This window comes from Phyllostomus hastatus, unplaced genomic scaffold, assembly GCF_019186645.2.
Source record: "Phyllostomus hastatus isolate PE091 unplaced genomic scaffold, TTU_PhHast_1.1 phas_contig_948, whole genome shotgun sequence".
Taxonomy (NCBI): Eukaryota; Metazoa; Chordata; class Mammalia; order Chiroptera; family Phyllostomidae; genus Phyllostomus; species Phyllostomus hastatus.
In genome coordinates, this window is record NW_025333993.1 from 8,282,509 (window position 1) to 8,304,963 (window position 22,455).

The window sequence follows — 22,455 nt, forward strand, 5'->3', positions numbered from 1 at the left end:
CTACTGGTCAGTCCGCGAACCCTTCGGAACCCGCAGTCTCGGGACACGTCCCTTCACCCCTTAGAGTTTAGAAGCTCCTGCGTCCTCGCTCCGGCTCACAGAGGGCGGGCCTTGCCCACGGCACATCACACACGCAGGAAAGGGGACGGTGGGTGAAACAGACGGAAGCGTCTCTTCTGTCTGGCCAGGTGACAGGAGAGGACGACCCTCTGAGCACCAGTGTGACGGCCCGTTTGAGAAGTCCTCCCGTCTGCTAGAAGGTGCCCGTGGGAGACACTACGTGGCGAAGGCCAGTTACCTTCCCAACGTCCGCCTGGACGTGTCCGTCCGGATCTCAGGCAGCCTTTTCCGGAGACTCTCCTGACCAATGGGAGGGGAGCTTTCTGTGCCCACCAAGGCCTGCCCAGGCGATGCCCTCGCCGCGGTGAGAGGTCGGTCACTGAGAAGGAACAGCTTGTGCGGCACGTGTCCCTCCTCCTAGTGGGAGAGCCACACGCACCTCGGGGTCCTGACCCACACGCCTCCAGCAGCCGGAGCAGTGAGAAGGGGAGGGGGGAGGGAGCTGGGGCGGGACAGCGGATGAGACTCCCGGGACGGAGTCACAGACCGGAGGGTGAGCAGCGGCGGGAAGGGCCAGGGCGCAGGTCCCTGTCTGGGTTGGGGAGCGCGGTGCCGGCGGCAGCAAGGACGCAGTAGCGGCACAACAGGCTTGGCGGTCCCCCAGCCCGCCAAACCGCACGCCGCGCACGGCAGCGCTGCGTCACGCGGAGAGCGTGCCTTCCTGCCGCTGACTCCGTGTCTTCAAACTCGGGATGACACCTTCCAACCTCGGGAGACGGACACAAGTCAGGATCACGTCCCAGTGGAAACGGCCTGGCGAGGGTCTGACGCCGCAACGGCGCCCGTGAGACGGCGTCGCGCACAGGCAGGCCCCCGGCAGCCCGCGCGGCCGTGAGCAGCGTCCCGATGTGGCGCTTCTCTGGGAGGCCCTGGCTGTGTGTCCGTGACGCTTTGTCGATACTGAAAATCGACTAAGCTCCCATTTCTTCCAAGTGTGACGTGTGACTAATTTCTGCGTGTTCACAACCCACATCTGCTCCTTCCAGAGAGACACACGCCCACGTGTGATCGGTGGCGAGCGAAACCGATTGCAGCCTCATGACGCCCGTGCCAGCCCACGCCGCCGTGTGACCTCGCACCCGAGTGGCGTTCCGGGCCAGAAAAGCGTGTGTGCGGTGGGGCGTGTGCAGTGAGTGAGCTGGGGAAAGAAAGGACGAGAAAAAAACCCCACTTTCCACGAGGCCGACTTCATTTCTGGATCTTCTAGAACAGGTTTCCTGCACATCTCCACACACACACACACACACACACACACACTGCTGTTTGTTACAGAAGTACATCCGGAAGCTCTAAGGACCGGCTCCTGCCACTCAGGCGTGGCGATGCTTCCCAAGTGTAACATTTTTCACGTGGTTTTGGTATCGCCTCAGTTGCCACATGCCTGCTTTTCACTGAGTTCATTTGAATTGGGGGTTTCCATGAGGGAGAACCAGCGGTGGTTTCGGCGGGGGGCCTCTGTGTGGCCGGCGGTTTCTGAAATCGGGAAGAATTTGCTTTGCAGAGGTCCCGGTGGACAGGTGTGCAGACACTTCCTGGAAGTCTCCTCATGTGGAATAGTCAGCGTGGGGGGGGGGCGTCACACAGATGAGCCGCACACGGCGTGACGTGATGTGCCGTGCCGTGCCGTGCCGCCACAGGCAGCGCTGCCGTGGAGGGAGCTGTGATGGGGGACGGTGCCCCCAGCTGCCCCGCAGGGTGTCCGGGCCGAACCTGTGGGCCAGGTGAGCTGCCGGCCTGCCCAGAGGCCCCCGGTCGGCCACCAGACAGACCAGCCAGGGCGGACGCAGCGTGGTGGGGCCTGGAGCCCACCCGGGGGCACTGCACTCAGGAGGAGGAAAGGATCCAGGTCCCGGCACATTCCTGGGACCCCCTGAAGGGAAGAAGTGGGGAGGAGGTGAATGCTACAGCCTGCCTGGGGGGTCTTCAGAGACAAGGGGGGCACAAGAGAAGGGGCGGCCCAGGCCCCCCCCCCCCGTGCACCTAGGCACCTCCCCACTTCTAACTGCGTCCTCGCCAGGTGGGGGCGTGCACGTCTGCTCTGGGGGCCTGGCCCTGGGAGCCCCTGCCCCTGCACTCTGCCACCCACCCGCAACAATGCGGGCTGGGGTGCAGAGAACCGCCCACAGACTCCAGCTCAGCCGGCCTCCTCCTAGTGAGGGTCCCGACCCCTGGGAACAGCTGGGAATCCTAGGGAGGTGCACGGGGGCCCAGGTGTGGCTGCCCCCAGCCAAGGCCAGCAGCGCCCCCTGCTGCCGGTAATGTGCTTTGCACACCAGAGAGGACTGCAGAGACAGGTCTGGGCAGGAGGGGGTTCCAGGGGGAGGCAGGGAGGTGACCCAGGCAGGTCCTGCGAGGCCATGCGGGAGTAGGTAAGGGAGCTCTGCAGGTGGGCGTTTCTTGGTCTGGAGAGACAGGTCCTTTGTCCCCGGTGAGTCCCCTGAGCTCGCAGCCGTCCGGCGGGGTTAGAGGATGAGGTCGATGAGGACAGGGCTGTGAGTTCGGGTAGAGGGGCCCTGAGATCCCCACGCCACCCCCAGGGGGGCCCCACACACCCGCCCTTGCTTGAGTGTGGGCAGGACCTGTGACTACAAGGGGACATCACTCCTGACTGTTTCTCTGGAAAAAGCGATTTTGCAAATAGAACTCAGTTGCCTTTGAGTTCACCGAGAGGCTTGCCCGGCTGGGCCTGACCTCATCGGGCCGGCCATGGACGGAGACCCGGGGTGCAGCCGGGCTGCCCAGCGGGCCGGGAAGAGAGGAGCTGCCAGGCTGGGAGAGGAGGGGCCTGTGGGCAGCTTCTGGGAGCTGAGGGCAGTCCCCAGCCTGCTAGGAAAGGGGACCTCAGTCCCACCCACAACCGCAAGGACATCCGTGCCACTGTCAGCCACAGGAGTTGGGCGGAGCACCCTGACAGGCCCTGTGAGGCCACGGCTCCGGCTGACCCCGCCATGCCGGGTGGTCGCGCCGGGAGGGAGACGCTGAGCCAGGGACCCTCGGGCCCACACCCGGCCTCCCGCCCCGCAGACACCGTGATGGGGGCACACGTGCTGTTCTGAACGTCCGTGTCGGTGACAACTGGCTGCACAGAAGCAGAAAACCAGCCCAGGCACCGAGAGCGACATGGAGCCCCTCTCGTGTCCCCCCCCCCGCCCCCGCAGCAGCTGCTCCTGTGGGAGAGGGCGTGGGGCCCTTTTTCTCTCCGCTTTGCTCCCGGCAGTAACTTTAATTAGTGCGGAGAACCTGGGCTCAGGGTCCTCCTCTCAGTGGTGATGGCCCTCCCACCATCAGCTCTGTGGTGTGCAAGGGCAGGCCCAGCCCCCACAGCCGGGCGGCTGGCGGCACTCACGCCCGCTCGGGCCCCGCCCTGGCTGAAGTGGGGGACCCCGGTGGCAGCCAGAACCGGTCCCGTAGCTTTGGGCCAAGGGGGGCTGACTGTGGAGCGAAGTCCCCCAAAGGGTCACCTCCCTCCTCTGGGACCTGCAAATAGTTCAAGGTGGTGTCCCCAAGCCTTGGGAAACTGAACTAAAAGTCCGCTGCCTGGGACGCTCCCCGCACTGGTTCATCCGGGGCCAGTGGGCACCGTTCAAGCTCCCCCAGGACGGGGCCCCAGTGGAAACCGGCCGCAGAAGGCAGGACGGGGCAGCGGGGGTAGTGGGGCTGGTCTCTGGTGAATTCCTAGGAAGACCAGAGGGGGCCCTTTGAAACTTTGTGCGGGGAGGGAGAGTGAAGCTCGGGGTGTCGGAAGACCCCCCGGCGGCCTCGCAGAGGGTGGGCAGCAGAGGGGCGAGGCCGGGAGACCATCCGGGTGAGCAGGGGCGGGGCCCGCAGGCCCTGGAGGGAGGGGAACAGTCTGAACAGGATTAAAGAGGGGTTCGCCCTCGTCCCCCGTCGCCCAAGGTCGTCCCTTTTCATTTCTCCCTGCTCTTAGGTTTCTGCCGTCCGTGCGTGGGTCTCCAGAACAGCGGCGCTAGAGTTCAGGCCGGAAGTGAGGCCGACACCCCCTCATGAAGGGGCAGGAACACCCAGACGCCACACACAGCTGCCTGCTTCGGGCTGAGGACGCCAAAGGCACCCCCCAACATCCCCCAATCAGAAGACGCAGCTCTGGAGTCCCCCCTCCCCCACCCCCCAGCCTCCCGGTCTCGGCGCACGGCCCAGACTCCCCACGCCGGCTCAGGGCAACCCAGGCTGACCGTGATTTCTCACTGCACCCCCTGGGCTCGGCCATCCAGCCACCTCCCTCTGCTGGCTGCTCTCTGTCCTCGGCCCCCAGCCTCGTCCTTCCTGTCGCACCTCACGTGGGCCCCCCCGTGAGAGCTGGGCTCGCTCCCTCACTCGCCCCGCCCGGCGCACGGCCGGGCTGGTTCCCGCTTGACCTCCACTGCCCGGCCGTTCCCAGGGGCCTGAAGGGTCTTGTCAGCGGGTGCAATTCACCCTCCCGGAGCCCCGGTGATTACCCGTCATGACAGATCCCGCGCTGACAAGGAGCTGGCGAAGCACAGAGGGCGCCGGTCTCTGAGCGAGAGCTCCTGTGGGCAGAAGAGGAACCCGCGGCTCCTGTCCCGCAGAGGACCTGCAGGTCCGTCCGCTCCAGCACCCCAGAGAACTCCCGTCCACTCCGCAAATGTTCCCCGGGCTCTGTCCGGTCGGGGCCCACCAGCTCTGGCCTTCGACGGCTCCAGAGAGGGGTGACCCCCGTATCACGACAGACGGGTGACCAGTTCTCCCATCAAGAAAGAATCTCTGAGTCCCTTTCTACCTGTCACAGGGCTTCTCGCTGGTCACCACGGAGACCAGGGACGAGTCAGCTCGTGGAGCCCGTCGGCCCGTGAGCAGAGCCCATGCGGTCACCGCTCACCCACACGAGAGACAGGAGGTGAGGCGGCGGGGGGGGGGGGCGGGCAGACCGCTCCAGGACAGACGAGGGGGCTGGGGTAGCGGAGGGATCAGCCGGGGACCGCCCGCTCGCTTCCTGGAAAACGCTGGTATGTGCTGGCCTTTGGTGGGGGCTTCTGAAATGAACAGAGAAGAGTGGTCCTGGGTATACCTGGGGGGGAAGGGGCAGGGGGCGTGGCCAAGGGCGACACCCTGGTGCTGTCGGGACCTGCACAGCTGGCCCACCAGGGAGCCGAGAGCACTGCTCCCAGGAAGCCTTGGCCGGTGTGGTTGGCAGGGTCGGGGTGGGAGGGGGTGGGCGGTCGGGGGCAGAAGGGGGTGGGCAGCCTGGCCCCACCCTGCAAGGGGGGCCAGTTCGGACCAGCGCTCAGTGGGGTGCTCTTCCCTTGCCCCCCCCAGGACCTCAGTAAGACTGAATCGGACCGACGAGTCATCAGAGAGCACATTCAAGTATCGAGAGAAATGTTAAGGCGCGAGATCTAAGTTCGGAGCAGGGCGGTAACCAGAATAAGGACTCTGCCTGAAGATCAAGGCTGTCATCAAAATTTTTCACTGTTCACAAATTTTGCATTTAACAGTATTTTGGAATCCGCTTTTCTAGAACTTTCCGTCGACCACATTCCCTCTCACCCTCCTCTGAGTCATGCCAGAACCGCCTCCGGTCTCTTCACTCACTGGTTCGCGCCTCGCGGGAGACCTCCCGCGGCCCCCCTCCACCCTGACCGAGTGTCCTGCTGGAGGAGCCGGGACGGAGGCTCCGAGCAGCCGTGACCCTGCACGGTGACCTTCACGCACGCTCCCACAAAGGCTGCCTGTGCCGGCTTCCCAGGCAGGCTTGCCAACGTCCTTCCATCCCAGGGACGCCGGCTGCAGCCGCGCTCCTGTGTTATCAGGAGTTGGAGGTACACCAAAGTCATATCCCGTGTGTGTGAGATGCCGAGGAGATGCTAATCTCCCTCTGTCCCCCCCCCCGCCCCCCCCCCGCCCCGGCTCTGTGGCCCGCGAGACTCCCAGCAGACTGTTACCTCTGTGACTTGAAACCCACAGTGTTAGAAAGGGTTGTACAGAGGTCCAGGGCTTTTACTGGATGGAGTGGGTTTTGAAAGGACCCACAGAGACAATGTCTGCATTCAGATGTCAAGCATCGCACGGGCAGATCCAGTGCTGTTTCCTGGCCACGAACGACATTCCAGGCCGAGATTAATTTATCCGTGTTCCCATCAGCACAGCCCTGTGCCAGAACAAACAGGGGCGGAGAGAGGCGGGGTGGGGGGGGGAATCAATGCTGTTATTGCTTTTGGGGGAGCTTTCTTAATGGGATTTGCGCTCATTTCATAACAAGGTGAAGGCTGCGGTCAGGTGTCAAATGCAAGGGCAGCGGCGATGCCCACATAGGAGGGTCACTGGCCGGCTGTGTTGAGGTCCTCGGGTGACCCGAGGGTGCCAGGAGTGGGTGCAGACACCCCCAAGACTCGGGCAGAGGCAGCTGCAGTGGCCGCTTCGTGGACGGCCTGCTGCCCACCGGTCAGGCAGCGCGAGTCCTCAGACGGGCAGAGTCCGGAGCGGAGGCCCGTAGGACTGACGCCATCGAGCTGACCGTGTTTTACAGAGAGGAGGGTCCCCTGCCTGAGTCAACGGTGTGGGACTCGGCCGCCACGAGTCGCCCAGCATGCTGGATGCTCGCGAGGCTCCTGAGTTGCCGACCAAATGCTCACCCTGGGGGGCGGAGGGAGGGAGCCGTGGGTTTTCTCGGATCCCAAGGGAGAACCCTGAAGACCTAAGAGCCCTCCGTCTGAAAGGGTACACAGAGCAGACACAGCCGACACAGCCAGGAGCACTGGCCACACGACAAATTACCCAGGGGCCAGACGGGAGGAACAGCCAGACGAGGGCTGTGGGGAAAGTGGGCCTGGGAGGGGAGGGCCCGGAACAGAGGTGGCCGGCTCCGTCCCTCCGGAACGGACAGCAGCTGGGCGTCCAGGGAGCGGGCAGGTCGCGGCCCGCGGGGAGCGTGCGTGCGGTAGGCGGCGTTTTTGCGGGAAGACGCCGGTGCCCCCAGCCCCTGCCATGTGTGTCTGTGCCGGAGGTGCATCCAGTCTCCCGAACACTTGGGTTCTGTGGAGAAAGCCGGAAATCTAGACGTGTAGTGTGAGACCACTCGGCTTTCTCCTCTTAACATCTAATCCAGAGTTCTTGGGGAGCAGCAGCCCTCCTGGGGGCGTGCAGCCAGGGGAGGGCCAGTGTCCTCTGGGGAGACCCGCAGGTGTGCGGGCAGCAGAGCCGGGCAGAGATGAGCCCCGTCTCTCGTGGGCGTGTGCCGCGGCTCGCAGCTCGTGGGTGTTACAGTGTTTTAAGACCTGTCACTCCCGTGGACTGGGGAGAGGGGAGAGCGAGAGCGGGGGCGGAGAAGCAAGGAGAAGAAGAGAGCATTCCCACTTCCCCAGGGTAGTGGGGAAGCACTCTCTCTCAGCGGCACACGGCTCGTCGGCACAAACAGGACACGGGAAAGCAGCGGGATCACCATAAAACAACTCGTCCCGCGTGGGCTGGAGAGGGCCGGGAAGGGAAGCAGGTGACCCGTCCGTCCGCTCGCAGTGCCCAGGTGACGGGTGGGCAGGCGCTGGCCCACCCGATGCAGGGGCGTCTCTGCAGCGGTCCGGGGCCGCAGGCCCGCCCGCCGGCCCGAGAGCTGGCCCCGGAAGGGCCGCGCCTGTTTTCACGGGACAAACCTCTGCACATTCTGCTGCTTGAATCCCTGTCCCCTCCTGGCAGCGTCCTTGGGAAAGATGGGCAAAAGGCCCTACGTGCACGAGCATGACCTTGAGAAGGGAGCGTCCAGGGGATTCTCAGATGAACCTGACGCACCTTCTCCTAAACACCAAAGCAGGCAGCGTCCCTGCAAAAAACAAGGAGAGCAGACCGGCCTCAGTGAGAACGCACGGTGACATCGCCGAGCGGTCCCCTGCGTGTGAGCCGATGCGCAGCTCCCCGGGTGCACGACACGGACGGGGCCTCGTGTCGTGACAGTGTGCGGGGGACCCCGAACCGTTGCACACGGCTGGGCACGCGTCACCTTGGCGGCTGCGTGTGACCTTCCACCACGCAGCACGGTGCTCTGTCAGGGGACCGCCGTTTCACCGGTTTCCTGCTCCCAGGCTTGAGGGTCCGCTTATGTGAGTAAAACTGTGGAGAACTCCCCGCGGTTCGGGTCCTCCCCACAGAGAGCACCCCACCAGGACGACTGCACCGCTCGGCTGGGGACACCTCAGCACTTTTCAGGGCGGCTGGGAGGAGGTGTGCTGGAAGCACCCGCGGCCCAGGGCAGGGCCAGCCACGCTAAGAGGGCGGGAAGGCCCCCCAGACAGAGCCCTCCCGGCCGAGGGCCCCGGAGAAGTGATGGGCCAGGGAGGATGCGGGGACCCCAGGAAGGGTCTGCTTGCCCTGGTCCGGACCACCCGCTCTGCCACCTGCCTGCGGACAGCAAGCCTGGACCTTAATCCCAGCGCTTTGGAGGGACCGTCATTCGGGAGTTGCCTGGTCTCACTCTCGCTTCCTAGGCTGGGGGGGCACCGGCTGTGGCATCTGCCAAAGGCCACAGGGGCCAGCCCCACAGTCTGCACCGGGCCCCGCCAGTCTGGCCCACAGCTGCGGCCCAGCTCAGGACCCACACCGGCTCAGAGGGTGCTCAGTAAATGCCCAACAGGTTCGGGACCACGACTGGGATGTGGGCGTGGCGAGAAGTCCACCGGGGCTTGGAGCGGACCGCGGCGGTGGTGTGGGGCTGTTCCCAGGGGCGTTAGTCTGGCCTCTTGGCCGAGGGCAGGGGCTCCCGGTCGGCCTTTCCATTCGCAACAGCAGCGTCTGGCCTCTGAACCCCAAACGCCTGTAAGAGGGTGGGTCTGTCGGTGGCAGTTTTAATACGGGCTTCGGGCGAGCCCTTAGCCCACCCGCCCTGATCCGAAGCGCTTGCCTGGGCAGCGGGATGCGGGGGGAGGGGGGGAGCAGGGGAGCCAGGCCAGCCTGGGGTCGCCTGGGACGCGCGGGGGACGGGGCGGGGCCTCGGTTGGCTGGGAAAGCCCCGCCCGCCCCGCGGCGCGCACTTGGCCGCGGAGGGCGCAGCCCGGCCACCGCAGTCGGTGCCCTGCGCTCCACCCGCACGGACGCCGCGGCGCACCCGGCTCTCTGGCCGCCCCAGACCCGGTAAGTCGGGGGTTCCTGTCTCCAGGCTCCTCGCGCAAGTGCGGGGGCCCCAGTCGGCGCCTCTAGGGGACTCCAGGGACCCGGTCTGAGCCCGGGGCGCGCCCTGGGCGCCCCCAGGCAGGAGGCGGGCGCAGCGACCCTGTCGCGGGAGAGCGCCGCCTTAGGACTCCCTTGCTCGTCCTCTCCACTCAGAGAAGGCCAGCACGGAAGCGCAGCTCGCCGTCGCCCGGTGCGGACCGCGTTTTCCCAGCGTCGCTCAATTACAGACATCCTTGTAGAGTGCCTGGGAAATACCTGCCAGCATCCAAAGAGAACTAAATCCACCCACATTCCAGGATCCACCTGGCTTCCAGGGCTTCGAGCTCAGGCGATGCACGCCGTCCTCAAAGGGAACATTTATCTACCATCTACCTATCTATCTATTCACTCATTTACTTACGTTTGACCAGGAGGGTTCTGGGGTCTCGGCATCCCCCCGGGGAACAGTCATGGGACACGGAGAGGGCTGTGGGTGTCCGCTCCGGACCGCACTAACTGGGGGAAAGGTGGGGCTTAGGAAGAAAGTCGGGGCAGCAGCAGCTGGGGCAGCAGCAGCCGGTGCAGGTGTGAGCTCTCCCCACGCCCCGCACTCCACGCCCCATGCCCCACCCCCCTGTTCCGGGGCTGCCACAGTGAGCTCTCTGGAGCCTGGATTTAGGTTATATGGGGCTTCCCAGCTCCATCCACGGAGGGCCTTGCCAGTCACCACACTGTCACCCACAGACTCGGCGGTGGGAGCTCCGGGTGGCCACACCGCCACTGCTCTGACTCCTTGTGACGAGGGGCAGCCGCCCTGGCTCTGGTCCCTGCATTTCCAATGACGGGGCAGGACCCTCCTGCCGGCCCTTCTCTCGCTTCCCACCCGAGGCGAGCTGGGATGGGCTGGGGGGAGCACTCTCTTGCTGGGTCTTGCTCTGGACGGGTTATTAGAAAGTGGCTGGTTTGAAAATAAAGTGCATTCCAAGGGACACACCAGAGGGTCGCCCGCCTGTCCCTCCAGTCTCGGCAGGGAGAGCTGGGAGACCATGTCCCAGTGGTGGCGTCCGTCCGGTAGTTGAGTGGAACATCCTTTCATTCGGGCGTCCCTGCATGCACCCCTGCGTCCTATGAACAGCGCCCCCCCCAAGCCCGCCCAGGGCTCCGGCCACGAGCAGACCCTGCTCTGGCCTGCGGGCCACGAGGACCAGCACAGCCGAGGGCCCCGCCCTCAGGAGCAAGCGTGCATTTCGGTGGGGAAGACAGACACCGAACGAGGAACATAACTCGCAAGAAAACTGAAGTATCTCTGCACGTGGTAGGTAGTGTGGGCGTGGGTACCCACGGGGGAGGGGGACAAAAACTGTGCTGCGGAGCTGGGATGGCCGACCGCCCTGGCCTGCTTGAGGGACAACAGGGTGGGTGCGGAGACACTCAGAACAGGATACACTTAATATACAATATAATATACTCATATACACGTGCTATGCGAAGCAAATAATGCGGATACAGTAACAACAGAAATGCAGGTCGTTTCAACGTTCCTATATGAAAACATGCTACGTTGATGGAGGTTTTCATCAGGTGCCACGCCCCTCCCCCCTGTCTTTCCGGAGCGTGTTGGTACTTTATTACCTGCTCTCAGGTTGCACTCGCCTGGAGCCTGGCCCTTTCTGACTCTGCGGACCCGCGCTGCCGCCCCCCGGGCGGGCGTGGGAGAGGGGACCAGGGGAGCCGAGTCTCTGACCTCGCTGAGCTCCTGGGAGGAAAGGCCCAGACAGCCCCGCAGGCTGCCGTGACCCAGTCAGTGTGGGGGCTGACCGACAGGGGGCGCTGCGTGTCCAAGAGGCTCGGGGACACCAGGGCGGGTTCACGGGAGTGGGCTTCCGGAGGATTCTGACAAGCAAGTGTGGTGCTCACACCTGTGTTGCAGAGAAAGCAGCGAACACAAGAGGCAAGAAAGGGGGGGCTGGCTGCATGCCCCCCAGAACCTGGTGGTGCAGTCGGGGGAGATTGCATCCGTCCCTGTTTTCAGGGGAGGGCCGGAGGTCCCCCGAGTCATTTTAATTTGCTGAAGGCGAGATTCCATCTGCCTTCCTTCCTTCCATGTGACTTCAGCTGCCCCCAGAGCCGGGAGATCTTCCTGTGACCCCTCCTCCGTGCCCAAACGCTCCTCCTTGCTCTAGGTTGTGAGTGACCAGGTCCCTCTCCCCAGGGTGCTGTTCCCATTCCCACCTGTCACACCCCGAGCCCCCCTCTCATCACCCTGGGGAGGACTGGGAAGCTCCCAGTCCTACGACCAACCGGACTCAAGAGCCACAGCCCAGGCCCAGCAGGGAGGTGGCAGGAAGCCCATCGAGATCCACAAGGACAGTCACAAGCGCTGCCTGAGCAGGTTCCATCCAGATTCCCGAGACCCGGCCCCTCGGTGACTCACTGCCTCCGGGCAGGGTCACGTGGGAAGCCCGCCACCTGCCTGGAAGGGTCCAGGGGGGGGGGGGGGCCCTGCTGGCTCCTCTCCTGCAAGGAGGCAAACATGCCTCCAGAATTTGGACACAGTGTTGCAGCAATGATGCAAGCAGTGACGGCCGCTCCTAAGGAACAGTGGGCTCCTGGAATTCTCGCCCCAGGGAGGTCACGGTCTCCCAAATCAGGCTTCTCTGTAATGGTGTCACCCTGGGCCCGCTTCCTGAAGCCAGCCAGGCCTCCTGACGGTTTCCAGACCCCGTGCTCTTTCAAGAAAACGCTCGAGGAATGCTGGGAAGAATGACCGGCACGTTCCGCCTAGATAAGCAGCTGAGGTCCCGGGGAGAGAGCGGGCAGTTCCGCTGGGACTGAGCAGGCTGCACTAGGGTCCCTGAGCTCTGGGTCGGACCTGCCCCCTCTCCCCTGCTCCGCCCCCAGGACCTGCCCCTCTCAGGGCAGAGCTTGGAGTCAGCCGCAGGGGCCTGGCCCGCCCGGCCAACGCTTAGGAAAGCACAGAAGCTGGTAATGCTGGGAAGCCAGCCCCGAGAGCTTCCACGCTGCTGTCAGCGCTGACAGACACGGAGCTGGAGGGAACATGGCGGGGGGGGGATGCAGAGGGCTGGTGTGTGCCGGGACAGCGTGCCGTCCAGTCGGCCGGGGGCCTTACGGAGAGAGCCCGTGGGTGGGGGGGGGGCAGCCAGCTGCTAGCCCGGCTCAGCGCCCAGGGCCTCGTCCGGAGAGGTCGCAGCAGCTCTGGGTCTGAGCTCCGAGGATGCCGGCGTGGTCAGAGAGCCATCGAACCGGCTGTATTTGGAGGCGGACCCTGCTGGTTCCCACTGCCCCAGCCGCCCGACCCCGGAGTCACTGTGCACGGGGCGAAAGCTGTGGGTGTCCCCCACAGGGGAGGGGCGTGTCCCCCATGGGGGAGGGGCATGTCCCATAGGGGAGGGGTGCCCTGGCGACTCTTTCCCTCCAAAGCTGGTCCTCCTTCGGGTGGACACACTTTTACCTGATGGAACTGGCCAGCTCCCCGGTTCCCTGGAGCCTAAGAATCCGTCTCCTCTCCGCCAAGACCCCAGAACCGCCTTTTCTGTACTACCTCTTCACGCTTTAGACGTCTTTTCGGTAACAGACATGACCTTGGGCGGGTCCGCTCGCCCCCCACGGAGCCCAGGTGTCCGTGAGCTGAGACCCACCGTCGGGTCGGTTGCCGTCCAGGTTCACGTGAGTCCACGTTGGAAACGGTGGCCACTGGGCGGTGACTTGTCGTGACCGTGGAAGTGAACCTGGGGCACAGGACGTCCACCCCCAGTGGGGTCTGTGTCGTGAGTGGGTTTGGTCAAACTCACCCTGAGACTCACGGCACAAACCACCACGCGACCCGGCACTCAGAAGGCCCTGGTACACGCAGAGGGCCTTTGGCCAAAGCAACACAGTAAATCAAAGTACGGGAAGAACCAGGCGTTTCCTTAACACCTCGGAGTTGTTACTGGAAAGGCAGCTGATTCACTGGACTTTCCTGGTCCAGCCTGAAGCTCTGCCAGGCCCTCGTGGGTTCAGATGCCAGCGTGAGCGGGGGCGGGCGAGGCAGCAGGGTGACAGCAAAGGGGCTCCCGCTGCAGTTTCCCTTCGGGTGACACCGGGGACGTGGGAGCCCGGGGGAGAAAATCTGAAAACCAGGTGAGAGTGGGAAAGTACGCTGTGAAATCCCATTTCTCTGCGTATCAACACTAATTCCCCAGTGCCTGGCCACTCAGAAGGCTGACGGGTCAGCCTCTTCAGGCCTCACGGCAGAGCCCGGTGGTCTCGGTCTCGGCTGCAAGTTAGGGCCACCTGGGGAGCTTTTGAAAGTCCCAAAGCCGGCCCTGGCCGGTGGCTCCATGGGATGGAGCGCCACGCCACGCCCCACACCCCATGCACCGGGAAGGTCGCAGGTCCCGTCCCTGGTCGGGGCACGACCCAGGTTGCAGTTTCAGCCTCAGGTCGAGGTGTGGACGGGGGTCATGGTGTGGACGGGAGACCACCGATCGTTATTTCTCATGTTGGTGCCGCTCTCCCTCCCCTCCCCCTCTCCCTGTAGTCAATAAACATGTCCTCAGGGGAGGTTTAAAAAAGAAGTCCCCGCGCCACATAGGAACCCTGACTGAGGACCTCCCCTGTTTGGAGGTAAAATTCAAGAATCGTTTTTGTAAAACTTCCCAGCTGATTCTAATAAGTCACCCAGGGGGGGTCCCCAGTGGGAGCGGCACCTGGGAGCTTGTTAGGCATGCGGCTTCTCGGGCCCCAGGCCTTCCCCGTCGGACACCCCGGGGGTGCAGCCGCCCGGCCGCCTGCCTTCTCGCGCAGTGACTCCAGATCCGGAGCGCACGGCCTCGGAGGAAGGCTGGAGGGCCTCCGCCTGGCAGGCGTCCAGGGCGGATGTTTCTGGTTGCTTCCTCTGGGCACGGAAAAGCCCATCTGGCCTGGAGTGACAGGGCCCGGGGGACTGAGTGGCACACAGCCGTTGCAGAAGCCCCTTTGAACTTGCCGTGGGCCCGGACCCAGCGCACCTTGGGCGGGGCCGCCGGAAGCCCGCTCACGTGGTGGGGAAGCGATAAGGCCGGTCCAGCGGGGGCCGGGGGCCAGAACACCGGCCAACCGCGGCCCCTCGGGGTCTGGGGAGGAAAGGATATTACCAGCTCCAGGCCGTGTTCTGGGCAGCGTTGATGAGTTCCTGAGTGGTTTCCAGTCATTTGAACAGAAAATATTGGGCGTGAGGTCTGGAAACTCGGAGTGATTTCCAGCAGCCCTGCAGCCCCGGGTCTACGCTTTTAAGGAAAGCACTTGTTACCCAGCGATTCCTGCCCGGGGCTCCTGGTCAGAGAGGGGCCCGATGCTGGTTTTTCGGAAGAGTCTCTCGCAGCTCACCCCCCCCCCCCACTCCCAGATCTCCGGGCATGGGCTCGACCGCCCCGGAGGTGTCGGGGAAGGCCCAGGACACGCGTGTCTCTCATGTTGGCCGTGTCACCACGAGGTACAGCAGAGCCACAGTGGTCAGCTGTGGGAGAGCCGAACCGCAAGGCCCAACCCCCGCAAAGCCCCGGGCGGCTGCTTCCTAAGGAGGTGGAACCACCCACACCCCTCACGCCCGGGACACCAAGTACGCACGCTGTGTGCCCCCCACACGCGGTCAGCCACTCCGGGACCTGGAGGGTGACCCGCAGCCCAAGGGTCAGCGGCCTTTCTCATCTCCCAAAGGGAGAAAGACAGGCCTGGGCTGGCCTGAGGAAGCAGACTGGGGTCATGGGGGCGGGGGGGGGGGCGGTGGAGGGATGCAGGGGCCTGGATCCAAGGCCGGGAGGAGGCACGATTCTGACGTCTGAGTGCCCCCTGACCCCCGCCCCCCTCACGGATCCGGGAGTGTGGTTCCAGCCGGGAGACGGCGGCCCATCCGGAAAAGGGCCATCGCTGTAGCGCTGGAAGCAGCCACGTTATCTGCTAATCGTTAGCCTGCCAGGAAGCGTCGGCCCCACACGCCAGGAGGCAGCGAGGGCTTTGCAGACAGCCCGGTGTTGCCGTGGGGCCGTGGGCAGCGGACGAAGGCGGGCAGTGGCCGTGCTGAAGCCGGCAGGGGGAGCGCGGCGGCCCCCAGCACGTGGTGTGGGTGCTGCCAGCCCGCCCCGGCGCCAGAGGAAGCTTCAGGGAAGAGGTGAGAGTCCGGCTGAGTTTCCAGGGGTGGCTAGGCACCAGGCAGGAGAGTCCCACCCGTGCAGGAGACGTGCAGAGACCCTGTGACAAGTTCAGGGTCGCAGATGCGGCGAGCCAGGTTGGGGCGTGGGGTCCGGGGAAGTCGTGCCGGGGGAGAGGACAGCGAGCGGGACAGGGAACTGCACCCCCTCTCAGGGCTGCCCGGGGTCACCAAGCTGACAGCAGGCCCTTCTCCCTAACGGCCAGGCTGGGGCTGACGGGACTGGCTTTGCGGTGCGGGTGGTCCCGGCACTCGGGCGGTGACGCAGCTCACCGGGTGGGGAGCATGCTCCGTCCACGAGGAGGGGTCGGGTGGGGGCGGCAGAAGGTGAATGGGCCCTTGGAAAGTCCCTGAACACTGGTGCTCACTGGGCGCCTGGGGTGGTGGCCACGTGGGGGACCCCGGAGGAGCAGGTGTGGCGACCAGGGAGAGGCCCGGGTGGGAGGGAGGAGGGTGGGCAATGGATTCCCCCCTCCCCCCGGGGGTGGCGGAGGAAGAGGGCGGGGCCGGGGGCTGCGTCTCTGCCGGGCACCGTGTCCGGTAACCCTCTGAAGGGGAAGCCCGCTCCACAAAGAATTAGCGCTGGTCCAGTCCGGAGGTTTCGGAGGCTGACGTCCGTGTTGGCGAGACAGCCGCGGTGCCAGCCCGTCCGCCCTGCGGAAGCCTGAGCCCCGCCCCCTGCCCCCCAACCCCCCACGTGCGCACCGCACACAGGGCACTTGGGCATTTCCCTTCCCACGGCATTTCTGCCAGAAACCGTGCCCCCCAGAGCCCCTCCCCCGTGGTCACAACAGCCACCCAGGGCGTTTCACTGAGCTGCGTGGGGGGCCCTGAGAAGTAACACAGGCCATTAGTGTGGGACTCGCCCTGAGCGCCCCCTTCTGGGCTGAGTCTGGAGTGCGCGCCCCTCGGCTTGGCCCAGGGGGCTCCGTGTCTCAGCGGGAAGTGAGGGCAGACACCAGACTTCTCCCAAACAAACAAACAAACAAGAATACAGCCTGCTTTAGCTCATGGGTGCCTGCAGGGTCCCCCCCCCCCAGGTGAGGGTTTCAGAGGGACCCATGTCACAGCTCCAAGGCGTATTACATGGGTACTCAGGGACAGTGACCTCCGGATTAGAGTGACCGGGAAACTGTCACCTTCTGTGCAGCTCATGTGGGCCGTTCAGTGGGGGGCAGGGGGCGCGGGGGTGGGGGGCTGTGCAGAGAGGGGCAGCAAGCACCAGCAGGGACACAGCCCCTTAGCGCGGAGCTGGAGGAGAGCCGTCACCGCACCACCCCCAAGGCCGCCGTATGGGGGAGTGGGGCAGGGTGTCCACTCAGGGTGTGGTGCTCCTGGTGGCATTACCTCCCAGGGGGCCCGGCAGCACCTCAGTCTGACCGTCCGCCCGGCACCGGCTGTGCAAGATGTGGGACCTCCCTAGGTCCCCAGGGGGCCGTCGGCCACCCTGTGTGTGGGGGGTTGGTGGCGCAGCAGTGTCCGGCTCTGGGGGATGGGCACCGCCGTGGGCCCCCTGTGACAGAAAGGACGGGAACTTGGGTTGACTGAGAGCCTGGGGGGGCGGTGGGCGGGGGCCTGAGAGCCTGGGTACTGAGGAGGGACAAGGGGATGACGGGGTCTCGGCACCCCGATCCCGCTCACAGAGCATGTCCGTCAGCTCAGGCCACCGCCACAAAATGCCACAGGCAGGGGACCACCACAGCACACATGCGTTTCCTCATGGTCTCAGAGGCTGACAGGCCAAGGCCAAGGTTCCCACAGGGGGTGGTTTCCGCCCTGGCTTGTCAGACGGCCGCCTCCTCCAGGTGTCCTCATGTGTCTTCCCCTTCTCGCGAAGCCACCGTCCCAGTGGGTCAGGGCCCCGCCCTCGGGACCTCCTGAGACCTTAATGACCTCCCGCAGACCCTGCCCCGAGGTGCGGTCACTTTGAGGGGGAGGGCTTCAAAGGAGGAACTTGGGGGGGGAGGGACACAGGTTGGTCTTTCTTGGGGGAACGAGAGGGCAGGCGCGCACCAAGGTGTGTGTTAAAGGGGCCCGTTCCGGCGGTCCCCTGTGGGGGTAGGCGGTGGGGCTGGTGAGTGGGAACAAGAGGCGATCAATGTGTCAGTTGATCAATCGAGCGGGGGCCATTGTGCAGACCCAGGCCGGCGCCCGGTGTGGCCTGGGGGTATGCTGAGGCCCCTCGCCCCTGGCATCCTAAAGATGGCGTGCATTCGTGGGCGTGGACTGCGGTGCGAGTGCTGATTCTGGGCTGGGCTTTCCTTGCAGGCAGCCCGCCCCGGAAGGCCCCCCTCCCGCCGTGGACACCCCATGTGCAGGATGGCCCTGCCCAACACCACGGCGGTGACGGTGGCGGCGACGCCCTTCCTGACGGCGCTGTGGCAGGAGACAGCCCACCAGGGCGGCAACGTGTCGGGGCCGGCCCGCCGGGCCCTCGGGGACGCCCACGGCGGCATGGAGGCGCTCTACGTGCTCATGGTGCTGGGCTTCTTCGGCTTCTTCACCCTGGGCATCATGCTCAGCTACATCCGCTCCAAGAAGCTGGAGCACTCGCACGACCCCTTCAACGTGTACATTGAGTCCGACGCCTGGCAGGAGAAGGACAGGGCGTACTTCCAGGCCCGGGTCCTGGAGAGCTGCCGGGCCTGCTACGTCATCGAGAACCAGCTGGCCGTGGAGCGGCCGGACGCGGGCCTTCCCGAGGCGAAGCCCGCGTCCTGACCCCCGGCCGGCGGACGCGGGGGGCCCCGTCTGCGGGACCGTCTGATCGTCCTGACCCTCTGCCCCCCGCATACGCTTGACCGCAAGGACACACTTCTCTGCTGTTGCGTCGGTGAGGGGTGTATTAGGAGCACTGTTTCTCTAAGAGCACATTCCTTCGCCCTAGACCGTCAGCTGTTCCCCAGGAACTGTCCCCGGAGGGGGGGGGTGCCTCGGAGAATGAGGGCTATAGTTCCCGACTCCCTTGCAGCTAGCAGGCTGTGTGATGACACTTTGGCCAGCAGAAGTGGGAGTGGTGAGAGCACTTTCTGTGTGATTCTTGGAAAGGAAAGGACGTGTCCTTTCTTTCCCTTTCCCGTGTCCCAGTGGCTGGGACGGGGGTGAGTGGTGGGCCAGCTGTCACTCTGGAAACGGACAGTGTGTGCACAGACCGCAAACTCTGGGGCCCCGGGCAGCGCCGTGAGGCAGGCCCCCCGGCCTTCCTGGACGCCCGCCAGCTCAGGCTTCATAGGGAAAAGCAACTAACTCCAATCTCCCTGAAGCCACCATTATTTTGGTTTATGTTAGAGCAGCAGGATCTGTATTGTAATGAATACACCTATCTTACAAGACTACGATGCAGGAGAAAAAAAAAATGCCCACTTTAGAAGGTACAGCAGGCAGAAGGTACTCAGTTATCTCGGCAGGAGGGAAGGGTGCCCCGCCCCCTGGAGCCTGGGGGTTGGGGGTGGGGGTGGGCATTTGCCAGCACGGAGCACCGAGGTGGTGAGGCCTTTTGAGCTTCTGTGCCCATTGTGCTGGCACCGTGTCCTCACAAAATATTTGTTCAAGTGCCTGGTACCTGCCAACACGACCCTATGTGAACGCAGGGTCTTTGCAGGTGCCATCCAGGTGAGGTGAGGCCCCTGGGGTCGGCTCTGATGAAACATGATGGATGTCCTTCAAAGAAGAGGAGGTGCGGATGGGGACACGTGGGGGGGGCCCATGTGGCGACAGAGGCAGAGACTGGAGCGACGCAGGCACAAGCCGAGGAACACACACCACGGTGACAGCCAGCAGCGAAGCCGGAAGAGGCGAGGAGGGAGTGTCCCCCGCAGGTGGCAGAGGAAGCACCTCCCGTGACCCTCGGCTTCAGGCTCCCGGCTCCCAGACGGTGCGGCACCGAGTCCTCTGGTCCGAGGCGGGGCAGTTCGGGACTCCCGGTCACGGCAGCCACGGGAAAGTCGCTCAGGGCGCCCCCTCCACCTCCCACCCCCACGGCTGCTGTCCTGTCTGCTGTCCGGCTCCCCACGACACAGAAGACACCCTGGCGGACGGGGGTGGGAGGGAAAGGGACGGGATGGGGTTGGATGGGACCGGGCGGGGCTCACGGCCGCAGAATCAGCCTCGTTCGCGTTTTCGTGGCCCGAGAGAGTGGCAGAGCAGGTGCGCCGTGGGTGCAGCGCCCCCTCCAGCTGCCATGGGTGCACGAGCACCCTGGGACACCCGCACGCTCGCCTGCGGAGGGCGGGACGTTTCAAACAACCATGGCTGTTCACGGCCTCCCCTAGTGTTGGTGGCTGTCCTCAAGGGCACGGACCCGTCCCCGTCCACCCCCCAGGCCCGGGGGCCTGTACAGACAGAGACACCGCTGGGCGAGCTGCAGGCCCTCGGCTGGGACGTCTCTGGGGCAGAGCCTGGGGGACTGGGTCCTCGAGACAGGTGGCTCTTGGGGTCATAGAGCCCTTTGAAAATCTAATGAAAGCTAATGACCCTCCCCCACATCCCCAAAATACTCATATGTGCAACATGCTGCCCACCATCTTGGGGGTTCACGGGCCCCCCAGAAGCACACCTGGCTCCTCGCATCTCACAGCCCCCGTGGGGTTCCCCACTTCACACAGGCACGTCTCGCCGTGGTGAAGGAGGGGCAGGCGGGGAACCCAGCGGAGGGGGACCCGGAGCGGCCGCGGCTGCGTCACAGTGTCTCGCTGACTTTGGTGTCGCAGGCACAGAACTGGCCCCTTACAACCGGTTCCTGCTGCGCCCCACCCCCCACACCCCGAGACTCCTGCCTGTCCTCGAGGGACCAGCTAGCTGCTCGGGCCACCCCCCCACCCCGCCATGGCCCCCAAACCCCTCGCAAGCTGCAGATTTCCGAATCCTCGTCACTGTGTTTTAAAATCCGGTCTGACGGACGGGGACTGCTGGCCACGCCCAGAGGCTGGGCCGAGCTCCTTACAGACAGAATCTCAGTGACTGTTTTGTGTGCGATGTTTCACGTGTTGGTGGATGGGGCGGCGACATGCCTTTTGAGGAATTAGTAAGATCTTTTAAAAAAATTAAAGCCTTTTATCGTGCTCTATGGTGTGTGTTCTCTGACCATCACTATGGCCCCTTCAGAAAGTGGTTGTGGGTTCTTGGGGGGGGGCTCTGAGGGGACTACCCTGGGGGCTCGGGAATGAGGGTGTCAGGTTGCCAGTGGGCAGGTAATCTCCGTGGCGACCCGCAGGTGCCCAAAGACAGGAACCTGGGAGCCAGGCCCAGGCAGAGCCAGGGACAGACTGTGGGGCCCCACCCCCACCCCCACCCCCCGCCAACATAACCGGGTGTTTCCCACCAGACGGAAATGTGCCCTGTCTGGATGGACTTATGGGTTATTTTAAAAAATAAACTGCAGATCTGTATGTCTGTTTGAAATCTCCTGATTTTTTGCCCTGGCTGGCGTAGCTCAGTGGATTGAGCGCGGGCTGCGAACCAAAGCATCGCAGGTTCGATTCCCAGTCAGGGCACATACCTGGGTTGCAGGCCACGGCCCTCAGCAACAGCACCTTGATGTTTCTCTCTCTCTCTCTCTTTCTCCCTCCCTCCCCTCTCTAAAAATAAATAAATAAAATCTTTTTTAAAATCTTTAAAAAAATTGAAACTGCTTTCTAAAAAATAAAAGAAAATCTCCTGATTTTTAAATGCTGGCAACTAACTCATGTTCTAGACATTGTGTGGGCCAGATGAAATGTGACCTTGACCTGGACTCTGCCCCCAGACTGCAGATGTGCGCACTGTGCTTCAGGGGGACAGCCCAGCCCCCCCAGCCCCGGGCCCAAGCTGGCAGGAAGCAGAGTCGGAGGGGGGATCTGCATCTGAAGGGCTGCCCGGCCTCGGTGGCAGAAACCGGTGGAGTCTCTGGCAGCCCTGTCCCAAGTGTGGTCCTGGCCAGGGGACCCGCAGGTCCCAGCCCCACCGGGAGATGCTGCATCGGGCTGCCCTCCCCTGGCTCAGAATTCTCGGGAAGGTGCTGGACCCCCCCACCGCCCGCTGGGCTGGGCCCCCTCTGCCGTTTCCAGGGACTACGCCACCGTCCTCTCCTGCCCTTGGAAACCCGTCTCCCAGCCAGCCCGGCGACCCCCCCCTTCAGCCCCAGGCCTGCGGCACCCGCGCTGTGGGCAGGTGTAGGGGATCGGTTTGTTTTGAATCTGGCCAATGTGACTCAGCTCTGCGTGGAAAACCTGCAGAAGCGAGGTGGTGGGCAGGAGCCAGACCCTCAAACCGAGCTTTCCCGTGGGAATCAGGCCCAGAAAATGCATACAGACTGCTACGGCTTGCTCTTGCTAAAACTCCCCACCTCGGTCTGAAACAGTAGATGTGCATTGTCTGTCTTCAAGGTCGTCCCCAAAGCCCGTGCGAACTTTCCCGAGGACGGAGCACAGTCAGCTCACCGCCCTTCCCTTCTGCACGTGTCATTTTCGCATCCTTGATTGTCGCTAAAATGGGGACAACAACATGCTGTGTAGTAGATAATAAATCCTTCTCTGATGTAAGGCCCGAGAAAGGCAATAAAAGCCTGTCCAGGCGAGGGTTGGGCACTCTCCCCTTGAGAGAGTGGCCCTGCCGTCCCCTTTCCCCCACAGGACTGCTGTCACCTGTGCATTTGTTCTCGTCTCCAGTCACAGCAGGCGGACTCTGCGGGCCAGAGGCTGCCACAGGCAGGCCCGACCCCCTCCCCGGCAGGAACTCAGGAACCGGGGAGAGGCGGAGGGTATGCACGCAAGGGCTGACCCTGCAGTAAAAGAGAAAAAGGAGGCCCTGGCTGGTGTGGCTCAGTGAATTGAACGCTGACCTGCAAACCAAAGGGTTGCTGGTTCAATTCCCAGTCAGGGCACGTGCCTGCGTTGTGGGCCAGGTTCCCCAGTAGGGGGCGCTCGAGGCAGCCACACATTGATGTTTCTCTCCCTCTCTTTCTCCTTCCCTTCCCCCTCTCTCTAAAAAATAAAATAAATAAAACATCTTTACAAAAAAGGAGGAAAGGAGACAGAAAGCACCACTGCGCCCCC

General features: G+C 64.0%; 1 protein-coding gene across 3 annotated transcripts; it reads left to right on the plus strand.

Moving 5' to 3' along the window:
* Positions 1-9,133: 9,133 nt before the first annotated feature.
* On the plus strand, positions 9,134-20,487 carry KCNE1 (potassium voltage-gated channel subfamily E regulatory subunit 1). Of its 3 annotated transcripts, none has more exons than XM_045852532.1 (2): positions 9,134-9,216; positions 17,693-20,487. In XM_045852532.1, exon 2 carries the CDS (start codon positions 17,735-17,737, stop codon positions 18,143-18,145), a length of 411 nt encoding a protein of 136 aa, XP_045708488.1. In that variant the 5' UTR covers positions 9,134-9,216; positions 17,693-17,734; the 3' UTR covers positions 18,146-20,487. The 3 variants fall into 3 exon arrangements, with proteins under 3 accessions (XP_045708488.1, XP_045708490.1, XP_045708489.1); XM_045852534.1 differs by lacking the exon at positions 9,134-9,216 and adding an exon at positions 10,495-10,549; XM_045852533.1 differs by lacking the exon at positions 9,134-9,216 and adding an exon at positions 15,256-15,385.
* Positions 20,488-22,455: the final 1,968 nt, after the last annotated feature.

Excerpts from the sequence above, each read along its gene's own strand:
- KCNE1 (XM_045852532.1), top strand. The coding sequence starts at position 17,735 with ATGTGCAGGATGGCCCTGCCCAACACCACGGCGGTGACGGTGGCGGCG.